We start from the raw sequence: 22,639 nt of genomic DNA, 5'->3' as shown, positions 1-22,639 counted from the left end.
TCAAACATCAAAACTGAACAATGAACATTGATTTATACTTCAAAAAAATTAAATGACACATACATACAGAATTCCTAACATCAGGAAAGAAACAGCTGCACAAAAAGTACAAGACTTATACAAGGAACACAAAACAGAAAGACCCTTTGCATGTGAAAATAGACTTTGCCTGCTGACTACCAAGATATACAGAGCCCAAATGACCTATGTCATTTCAGCCACCCCTATTTCCATGCCCCTCTATTAGAGGTCAAGTATGCATTTTCAGTCCTTCAAAGATCTTTACTGAACTACAAACATAACAAGAAAACTGGGGAAGTTGCTATTAAACGAACTGAATGAAATTGGATAGATGTTAATATATCCTATTCCAGAGAAAGCCTATAGTCTTAAGTACATACTATAGGCAACGCACAGCTAAAAGCCACAGCTGAGAGGTACATTACTCTGTCCACATTCACAACAATCTACAGTAGGTATCAGATTCTCAGATTCAGATGGTACCTAATAGTAGCTCCAGGAGCTGTCTTTCTAGGAAGTGTGGGAAACCACTGTTTTGCAGAGAGCCTTGAATTCCATGTAGCCAGGCAGCACCTGAGCTCTATCACACACTAAAGTCTTCCAAACCAAGGAAAATCCAGGAAAATCTTGTGACTTCTAACACAGAACAGAATGTTATGGAGTGATTTATATTGCACTCAAACAGGACAAGAAAAAACTGAGAGCAAATGAGTAATAAATGAGAAATTCCAGAACTGGAATGATCATGGTTTACAACCTGCATTGAACAATAAACTACGTAGAAGATTCAGCTTTATAATGTACCTAGCTTGCAGAAGCTATGTTCAATTTAAGCATTTGAAAATCTATCATGACAGTATTATAGAGTTGTAACAGAGGCAGCTGTTGATGAAACCCACCATTTCTCCACTGCACATCCCTAATGGAGAATATCCTAGAAAGAAAAAGCTCTGCAACTCTTGTAATAAAGTTACTATTCACATCTTACTAAAATTTTCAGAAACTGAAATCATGTAACACAGTTGTCACAGCAGAATGCCACGTTACTATGACTGCAAGACAATGACTGCCTTCAAGAACCTTAAGCCTACAGTAGTATTCACAAGGTATTTTAAAAAGGAGCCTTCATTTCCAATGAATGATTTAAGATGAGCAACAGAATGCTAAAACCAGTAGTGTAACTGAGAAGTATATAATGATAACACAACATAACATTTTGCACAGGCAAGAATGAAACTGGACCCAAGAATACTGAGACCCTCGTCCTATAACATACCAACTATCTGCAAATAACTCAAAATGCTTGGCTTTTCAAGTTGACAAACAGCAGTGTTCAGTTTTACTTTACACTTACAAACACACAGAAAGACCCACAGGCAGAAAGCATACACAGAACTTATGAAAATATGCAAGTGGCCTGGGACAAAACCAAAACATTAGCAGTACTTTTACTCAGGTGATCAAGTTTGCTACAGCGTTAAGTGTTCCAGACCACAGAGAAGCTCCTTCTGTCTTTGGAAAGGAAATAATCACATTGAAAGGAGCCACTTAAAAATGTACCTTCTTTTACAGGAAACACATTGTTTCTTACAAATAAAAATGTATGCCAATAAAAAGAAAAAGAAGAGAGCCTGTTACTACTTGCATCACTTTAACATTAGAATACTCAAGAACATAGACAAGAATGCAATTACTTGCCAGTGGGAATTTTTACTTTAAGTGGGACTAAGGAGGGCAGAAAGTCTGTTTTAACTAGGCTTTTTTCAGCATCTCATACAATGCCACAGAAATAACGCATGGCATAACCTTGATAACATTTGATTTAAAGCTGAACTAAACTGAAGAAGCACCCACTCTCGCCTCCCTCACCATCAAAATAAGCCGATGAGTTTACATACTAGGGTTTTCCACAGCATTTATTTCAGTCCCACTGAAGAGATAATACAGCACTACAGAACAAAGGCAAGACTGACTCTTTAAGACAGTCACAACATGTAAACAACTGGCAGTTAAAATTTCTCTTTAAAAATTTACCTTCACACTCAAGGCACTAACTAGTAGACATGACCCTTCATGTCATTTTTCATTGACAAAAATATAAACCCACACAAAACCCCTAAGAACTAGGATCACTGATGACAGACAACTGTAAACCCAGTGGGTTCTTGCCACTTTGCTCCATCCACTGCAAAATCTATGTATGACAACAGCTTCCTCCATTAAAGAATGCTTTGCTGCACCACAGAGCTTCAAATACAAAACGCAGTAGAGAAAACCATGTCTAACAGAAAGGGAGCACTACTAGAGGATACTAAAAATCCACATTCTGCTGACTGGAGTCATTTGTCCCAGCAGTCTTCCTTTCCAAATAAACACACATCTCTTCCTCCAAACTCTGTCTTTAGGTACCTCAATGATAACAGTAGGAAACTCAAGTCTACAAGCTCCAATTTACCCGCTGTCAGATAACAACCAAGAACATTACTTCCAGTAACCATAAGGGATGTCAGAATTTGACCAACTAAAGAGTATTTTACTTCTTTTATAATTCACAAAAGGAACAAGCAACTCGCTTTGGCTACAAGCCCTCTGCTGTATTTCTCCAGCAGCTGTAACAGAAAAAGCTCATTTTGCTTGAAAACAAGGCAGACACTGAATGCACAGTCTACTGGACAAGACAACAAAGAAATAGCACCGACAGTTCATAGTACTTAAAGGCATGAGAGAATACAAGCCTTTCATCTTCAAGCAACAAAATACCAGTATGATGCAGAAATTAGAACAATTATATTTGCAAAATATAACTAAACTTCAGTACCTTGGCCTTGCCACACTTTCGATGGTATGACTAAAATTTTGTCACAAACTGCAGAAGGTTGCATCCATTTCCAAACCAAAAACTCGGCACCACCTATTCTTCGTGTCTCTGTGCGAACTCTAGATTCGTTTGCTGCAAGGAAGTCAACTGCTCTATTCCAGACTTTTCTCATTTTCCTCCTTAAAAATCAAAACAAGAATTACAAAGTCAGAATTATAAAAATCTGCATAGCTGACATCCAGCACATAACAGAAATCCAACATTTTCCCCACACATACTTGTGTCAATAAGAATCTCCAAGATGTTACAGTATGCAACCTACTGAAATTAAATTAACTGACCAATTTATTTTTACTATTTTTCCTTACTTAAAGGAAATTCAGTACTTCCAGTGAGAACATACCTGTCCTGAGGTGGTATTAGAGAATCATGCACGTGTAAAATAGGCATGTAAGGCTGCAAGTCTTTATTTTCGGAACATGCCTCACTGTGACTTCTTAGAACACCTGAGGACACCAAAAGAAAAACAAGTAACTATGTAGTTCATGCAAATATTAGGAAAAATATCAATTCTGGCAATAAACAGCTACCCTGAAGACCCTCCCAATTTCACTAGTTAAGATGATTTTGGCATTTTGAAGCATTTTTCTTCCTAACCATGCTGAACGCAAATCAAGACAAAACTAACCACCTACAGTGCCTCCAAGTACCCCAAATAACTTTAGAATAAAGGAAAAAAGAGTTCTTGCAGTTACTCTTGATTGGTACTTTCACCTGTTTCTAAAGACAGCCATCTTTGAAAATAAGGTGCTTTCCTTCCCCCCCCAAAACTTCATTTGCAAACAAAAAAGGTAGAAAATGGTAAAAACAGGAAAACAGCTCCAATTTGTCTACCATCTCTATATTTATGATGATTGCTATAGGTGAAAGTAATAGGACAATTTAAGTAACAATGCAGCCCAAAACAGAAAGAAAACCCTACAGACACGAACAACTGAAAACATCGTGGCTCCAAGCAGAAAGGCAGAATTTCAGAACTCAGTTATGCAGTCTATTTTAGAAAAGTAATTTCTGCTCAAAGTGACCAATTAAAAAGCTATTTTTTTCTCTGAAAAGCCATTAAGGATGAATTTAAAGCTAACACACGCTTTAGGACTGGATATTTTAGCCAAAAGACAGCTGAAAAAGATTTTAAAAAAGCAACACATCACCATGCTTCTAGTCATTGCATTTTTATTTGGTTTTAATGGTAAGATAAAATACAACCAAGTCAATAGGTATTTATTATAGCCAAACTGGACACAAATTACAATTGTTATACCAAAAGCTTTGATTAGGTTTAAAGGATGATTAAAGAAAAAAAAAAAGAGAGAAACTAAAACATGAACCACACATTTGACCAAGAAATCTAACAGCATGATAACCAACAACAGGAAGCAACCGCAACTGAATTAATGGCAGTACTTTGAAAGATTATACAGAGCTGATACAGATATATCAGATGTGACTTAAAAAGCCATACCTATTATTTTCACCACCATATCATACATCTGCCTCGTTTCTTCTTCTTCTTTTGCCCAGCGGTATTTCATGTAGTGCAGGACTCCCCAGACCACTGCTACACCTGCATTAAGATGTATAATACTCTTTAAATGGTACTAGAATATTTGTTATTTAACAATCTACACTACATTCAGGATCTCTTAATTAAAAAAGCCTCGACACACATATACACCAATTACAGTTACGCAGTTTGTTTTGTATACCAGTGATCACAAGGCAACGTTAACTGGTATATCAAAAGAGACTGAGGGACACCATTTCAGGCCAACATCAGTGTCAACGACAACACATTTAACTTTCATGCTATGCTTCATTTTTTAAAAGGTGCTTCAAATTAACCTCCATTACAGATAAGAAAGTTGAGATAGGCAGCAATTGCTCGGCATGACTGATGAGACCAGTGGTTGACTTGGATACAGAGTTTCATCTCCACATCCCAGTTCAACCCTCATATTGACTATTATCAGAAAGACAGCAATCTGGGTCAGTTTGCCTCTGATTCTTTTAGTTCATCAAAAGGCTACTGAAGGAGGTTTCAGGTTTTCTTCTCATAAGCATGAGACTGTTAAGATACAGGGATAAACAATTTATTAGATATGCAATAGGTGTATGAGATGAACTCTGCATCTTCAGTATTTCTAACCAGCCACATGGAAAGAAGTGAAGAGCCTGCACTCAGCGGTATCATGTTTATGCTGCACAGCTTTCGCTATGGTTAGGAATTAAATAAACTTGAAAGAATTTGAATCATAACTATCAAAACCTAAATTATTCAGTTTTACTGAAGGAGTAAACACATTTTTACAACATAGTTTTAGACACAAGAAGTTGTGGTGACACAATCATGTTGGGTATTCAACTTCTCCTAACACTATAAAAATTATCTTTTCTGCAGTTGTTTCTAAAATTCCTGGAATGATAGTGAAATATCCTCAAAATTAAGGCTATCATGTCTTTTTACTGAGCATTTTGCTTTTTCAGATCAATTTAACCTGCAACTTTTGAAACTCACAAGGTATTGCTTTGGCAGGAAAAAGATAGTTCCCAAAGCATGAATATATCCAGTTGACAGCAGCAGCAGATGATAGCAATCAATGTGAAAACACAGTGGTGCGACAGAAGCACAAACTGCACTATAACCAAGGTGCTGACAGAACTCCAAGATCTGTGGTTGAATAAAATCTTTTAAACATGCTGTTTAATTTTCTCTGTGCACTTACATAAACCCAAGTTAAAACAGAAAGAAATTATTTTTTTACTAACTTACCCAAAAGCAGTATGGACAATCTGTGAGTTACGTTCACAAATGCTCGTCGAAAACGACACCTGAAAGACATCTTTGGACTAGTGGATTCCAAGTACTTCACATCTGTCACATTAGTTACATCCCTCCCATTAGGGTCATTGCTGAGACACCTAGGCCAAAATATGCAGTATTTATAAAAAAGCATACATTCAGTATTAAGTGAAGAAGAAATTAAGTTAAGAAATAAAGACCACTTACTTTATGCCAACATCTTCCCCGCTATTCAAGATCCACTGTAATGCTGTGTTAAGTACACTTTCATATTCTGGATCTAAATTCTGTCAGAAGACAAGTAAGAGTAACTTAATAAATAACCAGAAAGTTATTATGCCACAATAAAATTCAGATACTACACAGATGAGCAGCCAAAACTATATGGTTTTGTTCTCGATTCTTCAGACTTTGCGTAAGCGTTCGCCACACAAACTGAATCTACCTAACGCTATGAGTGGTTATCAGACTTGCTAGCATTCCTCAAATTAAGGACTATTAGAAAACTCAAGCCACATTCACTGTTTATTATTAACAATTTTGACCTGCAGCAAGAAAAAATATTCAGCCACTAGGCGGTGCTCATTGAAAGTCTACTTTACTATTAAAACTTAAGCTAGTTATAAACCCAGCTGAAAATGGGTCCTGTAAAAGCAGTTCAGGTTTTTTTGTTTGTTTATTTTAAGAAGCTTGAGGAAAACACAATTCAGCTGCTACTTTGCAAATAGACCAACGCTTTGTAGCTCAAGAACTGATATAACTATATATAAATGGACTTTTCTAAATTAGTGGGTGCCAACTATCACAGGAGAACATTCACTGCTGAGCTACAGCTGTCTCCACAGTTTGCCTTGCATGCTCTTTTGCAGACAAAGAAAAGCAAAAATGGAAGTTACTACTGTACTTGAAATTATAACTCTCCAAGAAGATTTATCTCCATTTTCCCTCTGAACCTCACAGTGTTAACTGCCCTAGAATTAAATAAGCACTTAAAAAAAAAATATCAGTAACTGTTTACCATTTTACTCTCAAAATGACAAATTTTCATGTGAAATTTGATCTTATCAGAGCTAAAACTGTTGTTATAAAAACTATCATGCTTTCAGCACAATAGATAGGTATGTGACAGACCATCAGTTATCTGGCATCAACTTAGTATCTTCCAATCTATCCTCCCGATGCACTGGTTTTAACAGATATCAAGTATCATTGCCAAACCCTAAGCCAGCGTTAACAGCTGCTTCAGGATGTTCTAAACACCACCCCTTTTTGTCTGCTATGTATACATTTGCCAAAATGTAAAAGTTCTATATATTTTTACATTAAAAGTCATGTCAAATTATTCTTCCCCCCTGCCCCATGCAATCAATGAAATGTTACACTCTCAGCCTTTTAAAAGCTTCAAGTAGTTTTCCACTGAAGGGTACACCAATGTGGGTTAAAATAAACTTTACAGCTGTCAAGACAAGGCAAGAGTCATGTTTTATTTGGGGAGTGAGACAGGGGAATGACAGCAGAGAGTGGGATTTCATAATTCTGCACACCTATCAAATTAACAAAAAGGCCTTTTTTGACCATTTCTATTTAAAGCATCAATGAATGGTGTCTCCATACAGCTGCTGCCTGTCAGGCCCACTGCACACATCCATGCACCTGCTTCTCCTCCCAAAGAAAGGAAGAGTGTATCCTTTCTACTCAGTCCCAAAACATAACATACTGATTTCTGAAGAAGCTTCTAGAAATCTGAATTTCATAAACTTATTATTTTCATGCTGGTCAACACCCTACATCAATCCAAATTATGCCCTCGTGTTTTAACTAAAGGGGAAAAAGACTGCACACTATTGAAACACTGCTGTCTACATTTCCGTTGCAATTAAAGAGTTTCTTTCACCTTTCCTGTCTCCCAAAACCTTGCTACATCCCCAAATAAAAACTGTAAGTGTTAAAGACATAATCCCAAACATTTCCAAATAACACTCAATATTAAGTCAAACTTTAGTCAATACATTAGCGATGAAAGCAGGCCTTACAAACTGAAAAACTTACACGATTCTTATATGCTATCAATGAAAAGAAATACCTCATTCACTTACTTTTAAATATTCAGCTGCCTCCTGGATAGTAAGATTTCTTTGAACAGAGCTGCCACATTCATGTTCCCCTGGTAAAAAGAAATTTTTGTTTACTTTGATCTACTTATTACTGCATTATATAAAATAACATCACCTAAATACAAGCTTACAGTTAGTCTACACAAGCAGCAGTAGCTCAGTAATTCCCAAAAGTTCCACTAAAAATATGGAAAAAATCCTTGGACAGATTTCACCTTCAAAAAGTTAAAAAACTTGGGGACTGGTACAGCTAATTATATGTACAAATCACCTCAATACAACATCATGTACTGCTCAGAAAGTATAATTTAATATTTACACTGAAGTAGAACAAAAGGCAGTATGAAGAACTAACAAAAGGATGCTACCATAAAACAGTTGCTGCACCCCAACTCAACTTCTTCCAAACAATTTCCATTTACTCTGAAACATGCATTATCTTTTATACAGACTAAGTTAGTCCCAGTTGCAATATACCCTAGTAGTATTCCAGTCACTAGGAAGTTACTACATTTCAGACTGGTCCAAGTTATCACAAGAACTCACCATCATCCTGAACATGCACAAAGTCCCAACATGGCCTGAAACTGGTGTTTTTACCATCCTCCTAATTATTTTGGAAAATATGCAGAAGTAGTCAGGAAATAAAGTATTTCCAAATGTACAAAAATGTACAGTCAGCCCTCACAGCCATGTGCCATCTTCCTGATTTTCTTTGCTAAACTGAAGGCACCCGATTCATGCAAAAAATATGCAGTGACAATCCATGATTTTACTGTGCCAATAAAATAGGAAACAACAAATCCAGTCTTTTACTGACTCAGGCTTATGCCTGCCTTACCTTCCCAAATCTATGCTAAAACTATTATTCCCAAAGCCACAGTAAGGCTAGGAAAGTTTAAGATACTCATATATATACAAAATATAAATCTTTGTTTATACTCTTAAGGTATTTAAAAATCGAAATTACTTCACACTGGAATACCTTTTAAATGGAGCAATTTCATGTATTAATTCCCTACACAAACAGGAACACTTGACAATCTGCACAATCAGGAAACACTAGCAAGTTATGGAGAAGCATCTTCATGTCTCATTCACACTAGTGCGATCCATAGAAATAAGTGCTTCTATGAAGGAAAAGTCCTTTTTAGACTGCTAGTTCTTCTTAGACTACTAAAAGTCCTTTTTAGACTGCTTTTACTTCAACGCATTTGTACTTGAACACATTTAAGTGAATTTGCCCTTGCAAGCACATCATAACAGGGATGCTCTTTCTCTTACTTCTGGGTTATAGAGAAATAGGAGCACTGTTTTTAAGAGTGCTCATATGCTATTTGGCCTAGAACCAAGCCTGTGTGCATGCCCCTATTTTCAATCAAGCACTGAGCAGAAAAGACACTACTTTAAAAGTTGTTTCGCTTGATAACTCAAATGCAACATTTTAGACTTTCAAAGTGCCAGAGTCTGTCTAAGGGCACAACTGGTGAAAATTGATACCACCTTATCAAGAAAAAAAAAACAAAAAAAACCAAACAAACAAAAAAAAACACAAAAACCCCACTCTGAATTTAGAAGTCAGTACCAGAACTGGAGGTAAGGCCTATTCCTGTACGTAATTTAGGCAGAAACCCTTTTTGTGCAGCATAAACTCTACAACCTGGAAATGTACATCTGTAATCATCAGCGATTTCATGTTTCAAGATTAGCACACTTGGGATAACTACATATAATACTCATACAGTCTCTGCTGAAAACATACTAGCTTAAATCTAGAACTGATGGAATAATTACGATGAAGCCAAAATACATCTCTGTAGAACCCATAGGTACAATCTCAATCAGGTATTAAGTCCTATGACATAAGCAGGTCTGATAAGTATTCATCCATTTAAGCTGGGGTTTTGGGGTTATTTTTTCTTGTTCAATAAGATCTGAAGTCTTCTTGGGGTCCTTCTAATACAGAAAAAGCATGTCAGTCATTACTTCACTCAATAAAAGAGCTTATGAGAGCAGAGGGGTGAGGCCTTCTGCTTAGAGGCTTTTATTTGTTTGGAAATCCCATTTATGAAATAAATAAGAATAGAAAGGATGAGGTCAATACACAGAAAACAGACAAAAACCCACATAAGCAGAAGGCCAGACTGTGAAAAATTAATTCTTAAAATCAAGTTCCAGGATTCAGTTTGGATGTTCTTTTGAGAACATAGTATTACTATTACCTCTTACAAGAGTACAAAAGCTTCCCGAGATGGGGGACTACTGGATTACTTCAGTAGTTTTAAATTCTAATCTCATTTGCCTTCTTCCAGGAATTACATTTATGCAGTATGCAGCACGTAGCCAACAAACTGACTTCACAGCTTTTGGTCTCATCCTCAAAACTCAGCAGACAGCTTCCTCACACTCCTGCTTCTGAATCTCTTTCTTCAGACTGTACTCCCCCTGAACAAATTCAACAGTTACAAACTCTTTTGCTGCCTAGGCTTCGACAATGTTCAAGTTCAAATTACACTCATGAAATGCTGGGGGGGGGGGGGGGTGGTGTTAGAAGGCGTGGGAACAAAAATCACTTTTATCTTGCCTCCCACTCTTCAAACCAGTAAGCTAATCAGAGTTACAGAGTTTCAGTCCTGTACAAAAAGCAGTTGGAGATACAGTTTCTCATTCCAACCCATCTATTGCTGAGAACCATTTAACAGTTTTCTTCTGAGAAACTCATGAATTTGAAAGCCTGCAGAAAATCAGGCAATTCACAAGTTAGATAGCCTTCTGGTTTACTGCAAACAGCGGGATATTCCTATATGCCATTTCAGTTGCCGATTTAGCTAATAGTTCTGCAAATGAAGGCTTACTTTGAATAACTTTGGCGCAATCATTAACCACTTGGCCTGGAAACCCTCTTTCCATAGTCTGAGCCAAAAATGTTTCTCAGCTGTTCCATTTGAGGCCCTATATCCAGGAATAAAACTGAAGCAGAGGCAAAAATCTTTACACAGGTCTGCTTGCAAGATAGGTCTGTCTTTATAAAAAAACGCCCCTCTTTTAAAATGTCCCATTGCGGGCTTGTAGAAAGGATGGCTCTTTGTGCTCGAACTTTTCTTGTGCAGAGATGACTTCAAGTAGAATCAGAAAGCCATTCTACTTGCCTTTATAGGGAGGTGAGAAGTAAAACATCTCAGCAAGGACCACAGAATTAATTTTTAGCTTATATTAGGGTACTTGTGCAAGCCACATTAAGAAGTCGAGATCTTCTCCTAGAAACACTAACAAAAACAAACTAAAGGCTTAGTTCTAAAGAAATATTTAAGTCTGTTCTCACAATTGCTTTCAATACAGAAAATAAGTCAGATCTGCTTTTCCATGCAGACTACAGTAACTGACTTATTTGGGCATTTAGCTTAACTGGATCGGCTGCAGCTCATAAACAAACAAATATTCAGAATTTTAAAGTATTTGCTTTACAATGTAAATAATCCTCTCATTTGGTACCAGAACCAAAACCCAGTGGAAAGCTAATACTTTACAGAACACCTGGATTTAACACAGATCTCTAGCCTATAGCTTGATGTAATACAATCAACAAATACAAAAAGCAAACCGTGTAGAAAATATTTGTTTAGCAGGTCTCATGCTTACAGGCTACTTGCAGCAGGACACTAAAGCGGGTATCTGAAGAAAAGCAGGAGCAGAACAAGTGTTGTTAGAGTAAGTAAGGCTGTCTGATCTCCCAAAGGCAAATCAACAGTTCAATAACACTGCAGAAAACCAGAACTTCCTAAACAGTCTTTAAATCACTGGTTGGCAATAGCATAATATCAGTTACCTGAAGAACTAAAGATTAAGGAGAGTGACAGAACAGAGAGCCTGTGACAGCAATGAGATACAGTAGCTGACACCTGAAATTAATATTAGCAATAGTTAAGTGTTTTCCAAGATTTTCTTCCAGCCATGGATTTACCAGTCAGCCTTATTACATATGGAAATCTAATTCACTTTTGCTTCTCAAGGACCCGTGCTGTTCATTAGCTCACAAGGAAGCAATCTGAAACTGATAGATAATCCTCTGAGGAGAATGCCAAGCAAAAGAAACATCTAACTAAATAAAAATTCCTCATGTAGAAGAAAGTAGAGTCATACCCATGGGTAGGTGGATGCTTCTTGTGGATAAAGTGGTTCGGTTTATTCATTTTGCAAGCCTGACTGAAAGACTGAAAATGGATGTGATCTATTGAAGTCTCTCCATGAAAGCCAAACACATCTACTAATTAACATATGCCTGAATGAAGTCTAATTTAAATAAAGCACATATTTTGGTTTAGGAGAAAGTGTAAGAGACTGAAATATATACTGCCTATAAAAGGTTGCTGCTTTGAAGAAAGGCTAAACCATTAGCCAAGAACACACGAATACAAACCAGCTGAGAACTGGAGAAGCAGATACTGTGTCTCCCTCCAGTTTCTCGTGATGTAGGCATTATTCATCACACGTTTGGCAGACTAGTAATTCTGAGAACAGTGATGCATTAAAGGCAATTTATTTTTTTATAGGATAATTAAATAATTTTACATCATATCAGAGCACCACAGTACAGAATAGGCATCTACAGTTGGAACACAGTATATTAAGTCAAATAAAATCAGCAAACTGTTACCCCAACTTCCTTCAAACAACTGTCTGTAGTTTACCTTCTAAAATGAAAGCCCCATCACTTGCTCTCCAATTGAATTTGAAAAGGCAAGAAACTAGCTCAGTAGAATCATAGAATAGTTAGGGTTGGAAAGGACCTTAGGATCATCTGGTTCCAATCCCTCTGCCATGGGCAGGGACACCTCACACTAAACCATGTCACCCAAGGCTCTGTCCAACCCGGACTTGAACACCACCAGGCACGGAGCATTCACAACTTCCTTGGGCAACCCATTCCAGTGCCTCACCACCCTTACAGTAATGAACTTCTTCCTTATATCCAACATAACTTCCCCTGTTTAATTTTAACCCGTTACCCCTTAAACAGGGGAAGCTTAGATTGGATAATATAAAAATAAAAATATAAGTCTAATAAAACAGAGGGCTAGAAACCAAATTCTGAAGGGACCATCTACATGGTAGTCAAGATGTTGAATAAGGATTAACAGAACAGACTACTGCAAGTTTTCAGCCTGTGTTTTTAGTATTAATAGTTGTAACATGAACAAATGATTCATAGCCAAGTATGAAATGAGAGAAACTTTTCCAAGTATGTGACAGACCTGAAAAGCACTGCTTTTAGTAAAACTATATTCCTTTACTTCTCTCTCTTTTGAAGTGGTGCACTGTGTACCAAGATCAACACTTCTAAACCCTCCATCTCTCTGGCAGCTTTCTCTATTATACGGCTTTTAAACAACTTCTAGATATTTTGACAGATCTACATCAATATGGTATTCAAAAAATGGATGGCAGACTTCTTCCTCTCATACCTTAAGAAACTTGGAATTGAGGATAACTTCTGTTTAAGTACAGATGAATTAAGTCATTCTTCAGATTGTATGAAAGCTACTCTGCTGAGCAACCAGGTAATCCTGCAACACAGCTTTGGTTTGGGGGATCATCTAACCAGAAAGGATAGATATTTTTTGAAATTAAGTACTGAAAATTCTCCTGGCCAGGAATCAACTAATAGAGACTAAGGCACCTTTGAGACCTGGGGAAGAAAGCTATCATCTTGGCGCATACTAATTCCTCTCATAAGGCAGACAGATAAACGTTTTTATAAGTGTACATGCATGTAAGTAAACCCCAGCTAAATAAGTAAACTTTTCTTTCATAGGCGTAGAACCGTTTTAGCAAGGCAAGTATGTTGTTTACTGTATGGCCACTGGAGGGAACCGCAAGCTGTTAGATTCTTCTTTACAAAAGAGGGAGAGAAGTAGCATAACCAAGTACTACTACAAGTCAGTGCTCTACTGCACACAACTGTGGGTCTGGTAAGACATTCTTACACACTTCAGGTTGGCTACCCCATATGAAAAAAATTCCTTTTAGCCCCAGTGATTTATTGCACAGAACTATCTACTACCTTCTTTTAAGTATGAAATAGTTTGAAACTGGTAAAAATACATCAAGATGCAATCAACCCACGAAAGGATCAACGCTGCAAGAAATTTACAGTCAGAAAGCAACTAAATGAAGACTATTATTCTGCATGCACTCACGTTAAACATTCTTTCACTATTTTGGGTTAAAGAGTAATGTAAATGAGAAGAAACTAATGAGTTCTGTTCAAACATCTATTTTATTCACTGCAGGCACTGTAAATGCTCTGGAAATACAAAGCTTCTGCAGGAAGATTACTCTTGCAATTCAAAGTTATTACAGAGCAGTTCAAATCGCTCACAGATTTCCCATAGCCCTGACATACATTGTCAGTCTTGTATCTGACACAGAGCTGCTTCCACATTTTTTCATGCTTGAGAAGTGTCTGTAGCACCTGATAATAGTGAAAAAGTCTTCTTGGTGAAACTTGCTGTTACAAAACAAATAAATGGCACAAAAACCAGTAAGGCTTAAAAAAAAAAAAACAACAAAGAATCCTGAACCACTGCCTCTGAAATGCATTATATATTAAATAAGCAAGGATGATAAATAAATGGCTTAATAGTCATGAAACAGATCCTGCTGTAACTGACACTCACCAGATTCCAAAGTTATAAACAGTCTTAACTTTAGCATTTACTGATTGTGATGTGCAAGTAAATACGTAGTTTAAGGTTGTGTTCATTATGACTCCAGGCAAAAGCAGTTTTTTACTTTGAATATACAATAATTAATAGTAATCCTAAACACCATCTCTGCCACATTACTATGCACAGCACTCTTCATTACTACATAATTAGTATGGTTAAGTTGGACTATTTTGTCTGACAAGGCTATCTTGTTTAACCACTGATGTTCCTGGTATTAGTAACCATCTTCTGATTGTTATGAAGTTATTTTGGGTTTCAGACAAGTTTTCCACCATAGTGAAATAACTACCTTTAAAAGAAATACATTTTTTTTCCACATATAGCTTATTTAAACTTTTTAATAAAAATCAGATTAATAAAGTGTTAAGACATTAGATCAAAACCCACACAGAATCACAATATTCAAACAGCCTATTCCATTAACTAAAAAACATTTCAACAAAAGGCACTACACTGATGAAAAGACAGTGTAAATGAACTAGAAATGGGATTTCTAGTCTCCCAAAAAGGAACTCTAAATGATTATCAGGGCCTCAGCATATACCAGTTGTTGCAACTCACTACCTAAGCAAAGACCATAGCTGTTGCCACAACACTCTCAGCCACAGTATTTTTAAAGTGTTACCTGCTACTTGTGCCAATTTATCATGAAGTGCATATAAGCTGTTCATCATGAGACTTATTTCGTCTGCCTAGAATTAGAAAAACAAACAAAAAAATGGTTTTACACATACAGGTGGAAAGCTTCAGTGTTTCACGCGATAGATTTTGAATCAAAGTATTCACAATATTGGTTTTTCAGATCTTGACTGAAACTAGACTGTAGCCAGGACTTCAATGGATCTGCAAGTTAAAACTGATAGCTCACAAGGTTATTTTTTTTTATGCTACCAAGAGAACTATGCAATGACCCAAACCAAATTTTGTGAAATTTGTGGGTGGTGTTTTTGCTTCATAGAATCATAGAATAGTTAGGGTTGGAAAGGACCTTAAGATCATCAAGTTCCAACCCCCCTGCCGTGGGCTTACGCTAATTCATATCACCCAAGGCCTCGTCCAACCTGGTCTTGAACACTGCCAGGGATGGAGCATTCACAACCTCCCTGAGCAACCCATTCCAGTGCCTCACCACCCTAACAGGAAAGAATTTCCTTCTTATATCCAATCTAAACTTCCCCTGTTTAAGTTTTAACCCATTACCCCTTGTCCTATCACTACAGTCTCTAATGAAGAGTCCCTCCCCAGTATCCCTATAGGCCCCCTTCAGATACTGGAAGGCTGCTCTGAGGTCTCCACGCAGCCTTCTCTTCTCCAGGCTGAACCCTACTATGTAAAACTAAAACAATTTTACTCTTAATAGATGTGCAGTGGCACTTCTTACAAGCCATGCCGAAGTACCATCTGGTCATATTCCCCCATTAAATTTACAGGAAAGTAACATTTTTGTTGTCTACCTTCAACAACAAAAAACCCACCCTCAAAAATAAAACCAGAAAGCTGGGGGCTATACAATCTTGTCAATACTTCCTGCGTATGCCACTAGTGTACAAAGGCCTGATTTCCAAAACAAGCATGAATACAAGAGGTCATAATTTTTACTTACAAGGAAGTTAAGCTTATCAAGATACTGAGCAATTTCCTTTAAATTTATCCAGAAACATCTTATATTAGAAGGAATTATTCAAAATACAAAGATGAGGAACATGCAATTACATACATCAAGTATTAACAGCTACTAAACATGGCTTTGTTTTTTTTAAGTTGGCTGTGACTCCTGAAGCAGTGTCAAATGGCTAAGACTAGAGCCTTTATTCTGAAAAGATGCAAGGAAAGCGATTTTCTAGTTTGTATATCTGCTGGTTATAGTCACATTGAAAAAAAAACCTAAATATATTTTAATTCCCTGATGCACCTGCACTGTCAATTTGAATGCTGCCATTTTTTTTCAATAATAAAACTGCTACCAAAGAGCAAAACACATCTTTCGTTGATTAAACATTTGACAAATTAATTTCCATAGATGATATCGGCAATTAAAAGTATCACCTCTCCCTATTCTGCTCCTACAAAACTATCATCAAGATTAAACTGATACAGTTGGTACTCCCTGGGAAACTAACCAAATTTAGTAACTCATTTCCTGGCTGGAAAATACTGTGCATGGCAGAAGAGGAAAATCAGTCCTCTGCCACATGCACACGGTGCCAGCAATACTCCAAGTTCCATTTATTGCCAGTAGGTACGCCCCTGACTTCACCAAGAGCTACACTGAGACAGATATGTGCAACATTTGCGTGACCAAGTTCTTTTCTCATAAATTCATGGTCAGACCATAAAGGAAGGAACTGAACCGTACAACTTTTGCAGCTAACAGCCAAGCATGGAGTAGGATCACTATGGAACAGTACACAAGAAACACATAAGAAAGTAACATGCAAAGCAGGTTCTCAAGGTGTTAAGTTCAGTGAGCAAGACATACTCCCTCTGGGCTACTAAAGTAATTTTGAAAGAATCTTCAGAATTTACCCTACAAAATTCAATTTGTTCCAAAGACTGCAAACATCTTCCACCCAAGAAACTAGCCACGGCTACTTACTTAAAATATGCAATTATTCACTTTTGGAGCACTCAATCCCAGACAAAAGACACCCACACTATTATCCTGCAATACTTGCTTATGTATGCCTAGCAAAAAGGTTTACAAACCAGGCAGAAAGACTAAAGGCCAGAAGAGACAGACACCAAAACGCGTGCTGCAAAACTAAGAATACTACAGATAAGTTCAATGGTGACATCTCAAAATGGCTATCCTAATATTCCAGTTGCAAGAGCAAATACAGGTACAAGTACCAGAACAGAATCAAAAAGACAAACTTTTTAACCTATTTTCTGAAGGCTAACCCTTGCTCTTCTATGGTTGTAAGCATACTGGAGTTTCAAGTCAATCATCTCTTACCAGCTGTCCTTTCAAAGTTAAAAAGCCAAATGGTAACAGTAAAAGAAAAACTGATAAATTTACTCTTAAACTTTCAACACAAATTTTCCTTACAGCTCTACAACACAAATTATGTTCTTAGCAGATAATGCAACCAGCATGCCACGGCCAAGTTTTGTAATCCTGGCTACATTGCTCAAGATGAAAAACCAAGAAGTTAAAACATTAGTCACAAGAAGGGCATTCATCTCATGCAGAACATTCTGAAACTGCATCCTTTGAAACAGGTACCTATTCTTTATAGACAATCATTTGACAGACTAAAATCTCAATATGAAGTAGGTTTACTTACTTTTATTTTTTGTAGTTCTTCACTGAGGGGATTCTTGACTGTCAAAAAAAGAGAAAAAGTTTAATTAGTTTTAGAGTCTGAAGATACTAAAAGGTATACCAACACTGTAATCTTTAGATAAACTAGTCCAGGAAAAGTCAAAAACTAGAAAGCTATTAACCTTTGACTTAACTCCACATTTGATAATGTGCTATACTAGCACTCGGGTTAAACCAGAATCCTGTATGTCTGCAAATTTCACAGCTATTTCCATGCAAAAAAAAACCCATGCTTGCCATTTGCCAAACTCTTGCTTTAATGACTAAATTGCCCTGAAATTGTTATTTAAAAGTTTGCTTTTTTAAGATAGATACTAAAATGTAAAACCTACTTTTTTATTAAGGAATAATCCATACAACACAGCTGTACAACTCAGCAGCATTTTCTGTTTTGACCAGAGTAACAGATGACACACTGAGAACTCACAAAGTGCAGTGTGACTAAATGACCATCAACTCCTTTCTAAATAAAAGTTTCCACAGCTCCTCAAAATCGTAAGTTTATCTATTATTTTCCTCTTGCTATAAAAATATCTTGTCCAAGGAAGAGAAACTGAAATCAGACAAGTAATTTCTGCTATGCTTCCACTGGTCCCGACTGACCAGCTGGTAACTGAAAAGCTACCAAGGCAGGAAGGATTACCATTAAAATATTTACAGAATGGTTTGTGTTGGAAGTGACCTTACAGATCATCCAGTTTCAACTCCCTGCCAAAGGCAGGGCCACCCTCCACCAAAGCAGGTTGCTCAAAGCCCCGTCCAACCTGGCCTTGAACACTGCCAGGGATGGAGCAGCCACAGCTTCTGTGAGCAATCTGTGCCAGTGCCTCACCACCCTCATAATAATTTTTTTTCTCTAATGTCTTATCTAAATCTCCCCTCTTTCAGTTTAAAGCCATTCCCTCTTGCCCTGTCGCTACAAGCCTTTGTAAAAAGCCCCTCTCCAGATTTCTTGTAGGCGCCTTCCGGGACTAGAAGGCTCCTGTACAGTCTCCCCTGAGCCTTCTCTTCTCCAGGTGGAAGAAGCCCAACTCTCTTAGCCTACCTTTAATAGAAGAGGTGCTCCAGCTCTCTGATCATCTTTGTTTGGTCCTGTGGACTCAAGCAAGTCCACATCCCTGTTGTGCTGGGAGCCCCAGCATATTGCCTTGCCTTTCTAAGCCACAAACTTGTTTCACCACAGTTTGACCTTATGGATGAGCAGTGCTATGTGCTATTCAAACAGAAAATGAAGCTTCTACTGACCACAGTTCGCCACAAAAATAAAAAATAAAGTATCCTGAGAAACCTGACACAAAATTAAAGATCTGGGTTATAAGTGCCATCATATTCATGTTGAAAACATACAAAAACCATACAAAAATCAAAACTGAGTGGTTTTCAGAAACATCAGAATACTTGATTCAAATATCAGATTAATTAAAACTGATAGAAGCAGATGATGTTCAAGCACTCTTGGAAACAAAGCCCTTCACCGCTTCATGATTTCATTTTATAAATGCAAATTCTCAGACACTCGCTACTAGATTATCAAGATACCAGCCTTACAAATCTTCTGTTTATTTAATTCATTAACTCAACAGAACATTCCCAGCACACTAAACTTTTAATCTAAATAGCCTAAAATAGGATTAGAGAAACACAGCCAAGGCTCTAGATGACTGCCAACCTCCCAGTTTGATCCCTAGTTATCCAGACAGGATAATTATGTAATTATGGGCTCTTCCCAAGGTCAGTCTTATTCAGCATATATGAAATCTTGATTATATGGTTTTACATTGGAGTGGGCCTGCAAGGGAGGGACATGAGTCAGAACATTGTGCAGATTTTAGTACAACTGACAAACACCTATTTTAGCACTGATGAAAGCCATGGAACAAACAAAAATGCCTGCATGCACCCATACCTGCAAAGATGCAAACCACAAACTGTCAGCTGCAGCTCTATACATGCTAGGTCAGTACAGAAATTAAGTGAATGCAATGACATTGTTATGCTCGGACTTTCTCAGCACCCTCCTCCAAAATTATCTAACACAAAAAATTAACTACCCTTGTAATTCATTACTTTAACTCGCACCATCGTATTTCCATTAAATCCCTCTGAAGTTAGTGATTTTATGGCAAGTTAACCTGCAAGATATATTTTTATAAGATGTTAACATTAGTGCCTGATGTCTTAAGAGGCAAGTATGGTAAATTCAACTGCAGCAATTTATCAGCTACATATATGCAATTAAGAACTATTAATCAATCTGCACCTGTTTACCACATAACCTTGATTAACTTGAGTTAATAAGGCCACTCCTTAACTACTTCAGTAATTCCTCTCTTCTGAATCCACCCCTCTTTCTTTTTTTCCAGGATCTAAGCTCTCCCCAAATCCTCCCACATTCTCCAGCCACAGATGTAAGGTTTTCACCTACTCCAGCATTTTAAGGTATTTCAATATATTAACTCAACATTGATTCAAAAGGTTTGTTGACAGTTCTTAAGATACATAGGTTTAGTTTTAAAAGTAACAATTTATTGTTCTACCAAGCTAAGCATTAATTTACTAACTACTTACTAATAGAAGAGGTCCTGATGTGAACATATACTTCCAAGGCTCCTCCTCAAAAAGGGTTCAAGACCTTCACCATACAGCAGCAATTACCAGCCTTGAAAGCAGTCTACTTAACAAGCTTACGTTTTTATGAGCAAAGAAAAAACGCTCATCTACTTATACTACAAAGCTAAAAACTACAGAGATGATTTTTAAAAACCAGGAATCTCCTGACTGTTGTCCCAGGGAGTCTTCTCTCCAGGTTAGCCAACCAACTAACATCCACTGCCCTCAAAAAAAGGAGGGATGCAACAAACTACCTGGACATGGCAATCTCAAATCCATTAGAACTCCCAAAAAGCAGCAATATGGAGAGAAGCATGGCAGCTTTACCTTGAATGAATACTAGCTGCAGAATATATATATATATAAAAAAAAAGCAGTATTTTCATGAAAGAAAACCCTCAAAAACTTGACAAAGGGAACCATACCAACTCCCTCAAAACACTGCAAGAGCTGAACATTCGGCTTGAAAGTTTGATATACTGGAAAAAGAGTTTTAATCCTGGCAACGTGTTAATAAGAGGATTCTTTGGGCAGACATAGAAGGAAACAAGAAGCAAACACACTAAAGGACATCATCTTCATATGAAACTTGATTTCAGAACAGGAAGGGATATGTTATTTAAATTCCATTTTTAAGGAGTGATCTTATTTAAATGCTAGCTAGTCAGGAGCAAGACAATAAGATTACCAAAAAGTCTGCAAGAGAAATCAAAGCAGCATACAAATACTGTTCTGGTTGACTGAAAAGACTACTAACGACCCTTAGAAGTAACTAATTTACATGTATTACTGTTGGGACAAGCTTTATATGACGATTTACAGACTACTAGAACTCCTTGAGATGGCAGAACTGGGCAGTCTCAAATAACAGAAAGTCACCATTACAAAGCTAAGGGTCACAGCACAGCTCCAAAGCATTCCAGCCAAAGCTGTCAATGCAAATGCACATACCAAGCCATCTCACAGAGATGCTCAATTTTAGGAATACAAATGCAGTCAGTGTCGATATATAAGGTTAATTTTTGCTAGGATACCAAAGCTTTCATCTTTAAAATAACAATAAAACCACTCATCACCACCACCCCACGTTTTCCTCCCTAAGACATTAGTAACAACTGCAGACAGAAACAGTATTTACAAGGACTTTGTTTTATTCAGCAAGAAAAACAGGGAGCATAAACTGGGATTTCTCCTCTTTTTCAAAGCATAGTTTAACAGACATGAAGTTGATGCCTAATTGCAGACATTCATGAACACACAAGTCAGCTTTCATAGTCTTAATGGCACAAGTTCTAAAGACTGACATTGCTTCACAAGCAGTCATACCTAGAAAAAAAACATGCACAAATAAAACTACCTTTGATTAGGACATAACCTAGAACCATATTACTAACATGGTAATATAACATAACCAAAATAAAGGATTCTGTTACCTATTGGTCACCAAATTACAATGCCACAAAGTAGCTAATCCTTCGACTACAGCTATCACCTAGATGCTCTGGTTTCAGTAGTCAACACACTTCAAAAGAGAGTATAAAAACTGAAGTCACACCAGGACAAACCAAGGATTCAACTAGACCAAAATCATGCCTTCAGCAGCAGCAAGAAGCTTTACTCTTCATAAAGACACCTGTCCCTAAGTGGAGGAAATCAACAGAACAGTGACAAAAATGAGTGTCAAAGGATAAGAATATAAAGTATATGCTGGTACTTCAGCAGAATATTCTTCCAGTCATAAGAAAAAAGGTGCACCTTGGCAGGTTCCCGAGACAGAAAGAAGTAACTAGCTTTTTTGCTTCTTTTCCAACATATCAACTCCAAGGTATTTTTCCTTACCAATCTGTCTAGTCCCACATTAACCCCAAGCAAGGTTTTAGCCTCAGCAACGCTGTCACAAAATGTTCCACAACTTAAATATGCACGTGTGAAAAACCCGTTTCTCTGCTTACTCTGAACTTGCCACTTGTTAACTTCAGAAACACCTTCTTGCATTAGAGGAGACAGTGAGTAATCAGATCCTGTTCACCTTCTTTGTAACACTCGTGACTTTACTTCTTTCCCCAATCTTTCCCTGGTCTTCACTCTTCCACACTCAAGAGCCCTATTCCTCCTCACTACAAAAGCCATGCTATGCTTTTCATCTACTACTCTTGGAACCTT

At 37.3% G+C, this 22,639-nt stretch overlaps 1 protein-coding gene across 3 annotated transcripts in view; it reads right to left on the bottom strand.

Moving 5' to 3' along the window:
- Positions 1–22,639, bottom strand: part of LEMD3 (LEM domain containing 3) — a 51,415-nt gene that overhangs the window by 11,548 nt on the left and 17,228 nt on the right. For all 3 annotated transcript variants that reach the window (XR_009745974.1, XR_009745973.1, XM_061467845.1), the window contains exons 2-9: positions 17,829–17,866; positions 15,167–15,233; positions 7,796–7,863; positions 5,907–5,986; positions 5,670–5,818; positions 4,362–4,463; positions 3,243–3,345; positions 2,840–3,018 (exon numbers count right to left, since the gene is read on the bottom strand). Coding sequence is in view for 1 of the 3 variants with exons in the window: in XM_061467845.1 (XP_061323829.1) it covers positions 2,840–3,018; positions 3,243–3,345; positions 4,362–4,463; positions 5,670–5,818; positions 5,907–5,986; positions 7,796–7,863; positions 15,167–15,233; positions 17,829–17,866 (786 nt within the window). In the remaining 2 variants the exon portion in view is untranslated. The remainder of the gene's footprint in view (positions 1–2,839; positions 3,019–3,242; positions 3,346–4,361; positions 4,464–5,669; positions 5,819–5,906; positions 5,987–7,795; positions 7,864–15,166; positions 15,234–17,828; positions 17,867–22,639) is intronic.

The sequence above is a fragment of the Pezoporus flaviventris genome, unplaced genomic scaffold (genome assembly GCF_033815535.1).
Source record: "Pezoporus flaviventris isolate CSIRO_AGI_PZ_B2104156 unplaced genomic scaffold, CSIRO_AGI_Pfla_v1 ptg000045l, whole genome shotgun sequence".
Classification (NCBI taxonomy): Eukaryota; Metazoa; Chordata; class Aves; order Psittaciformes; family Psittacidae; genus Pezoporus; species Pezoporus flaviventris.
This window is presented reverse-complemented; position numbering and strand designations above follow the sequence as displayed.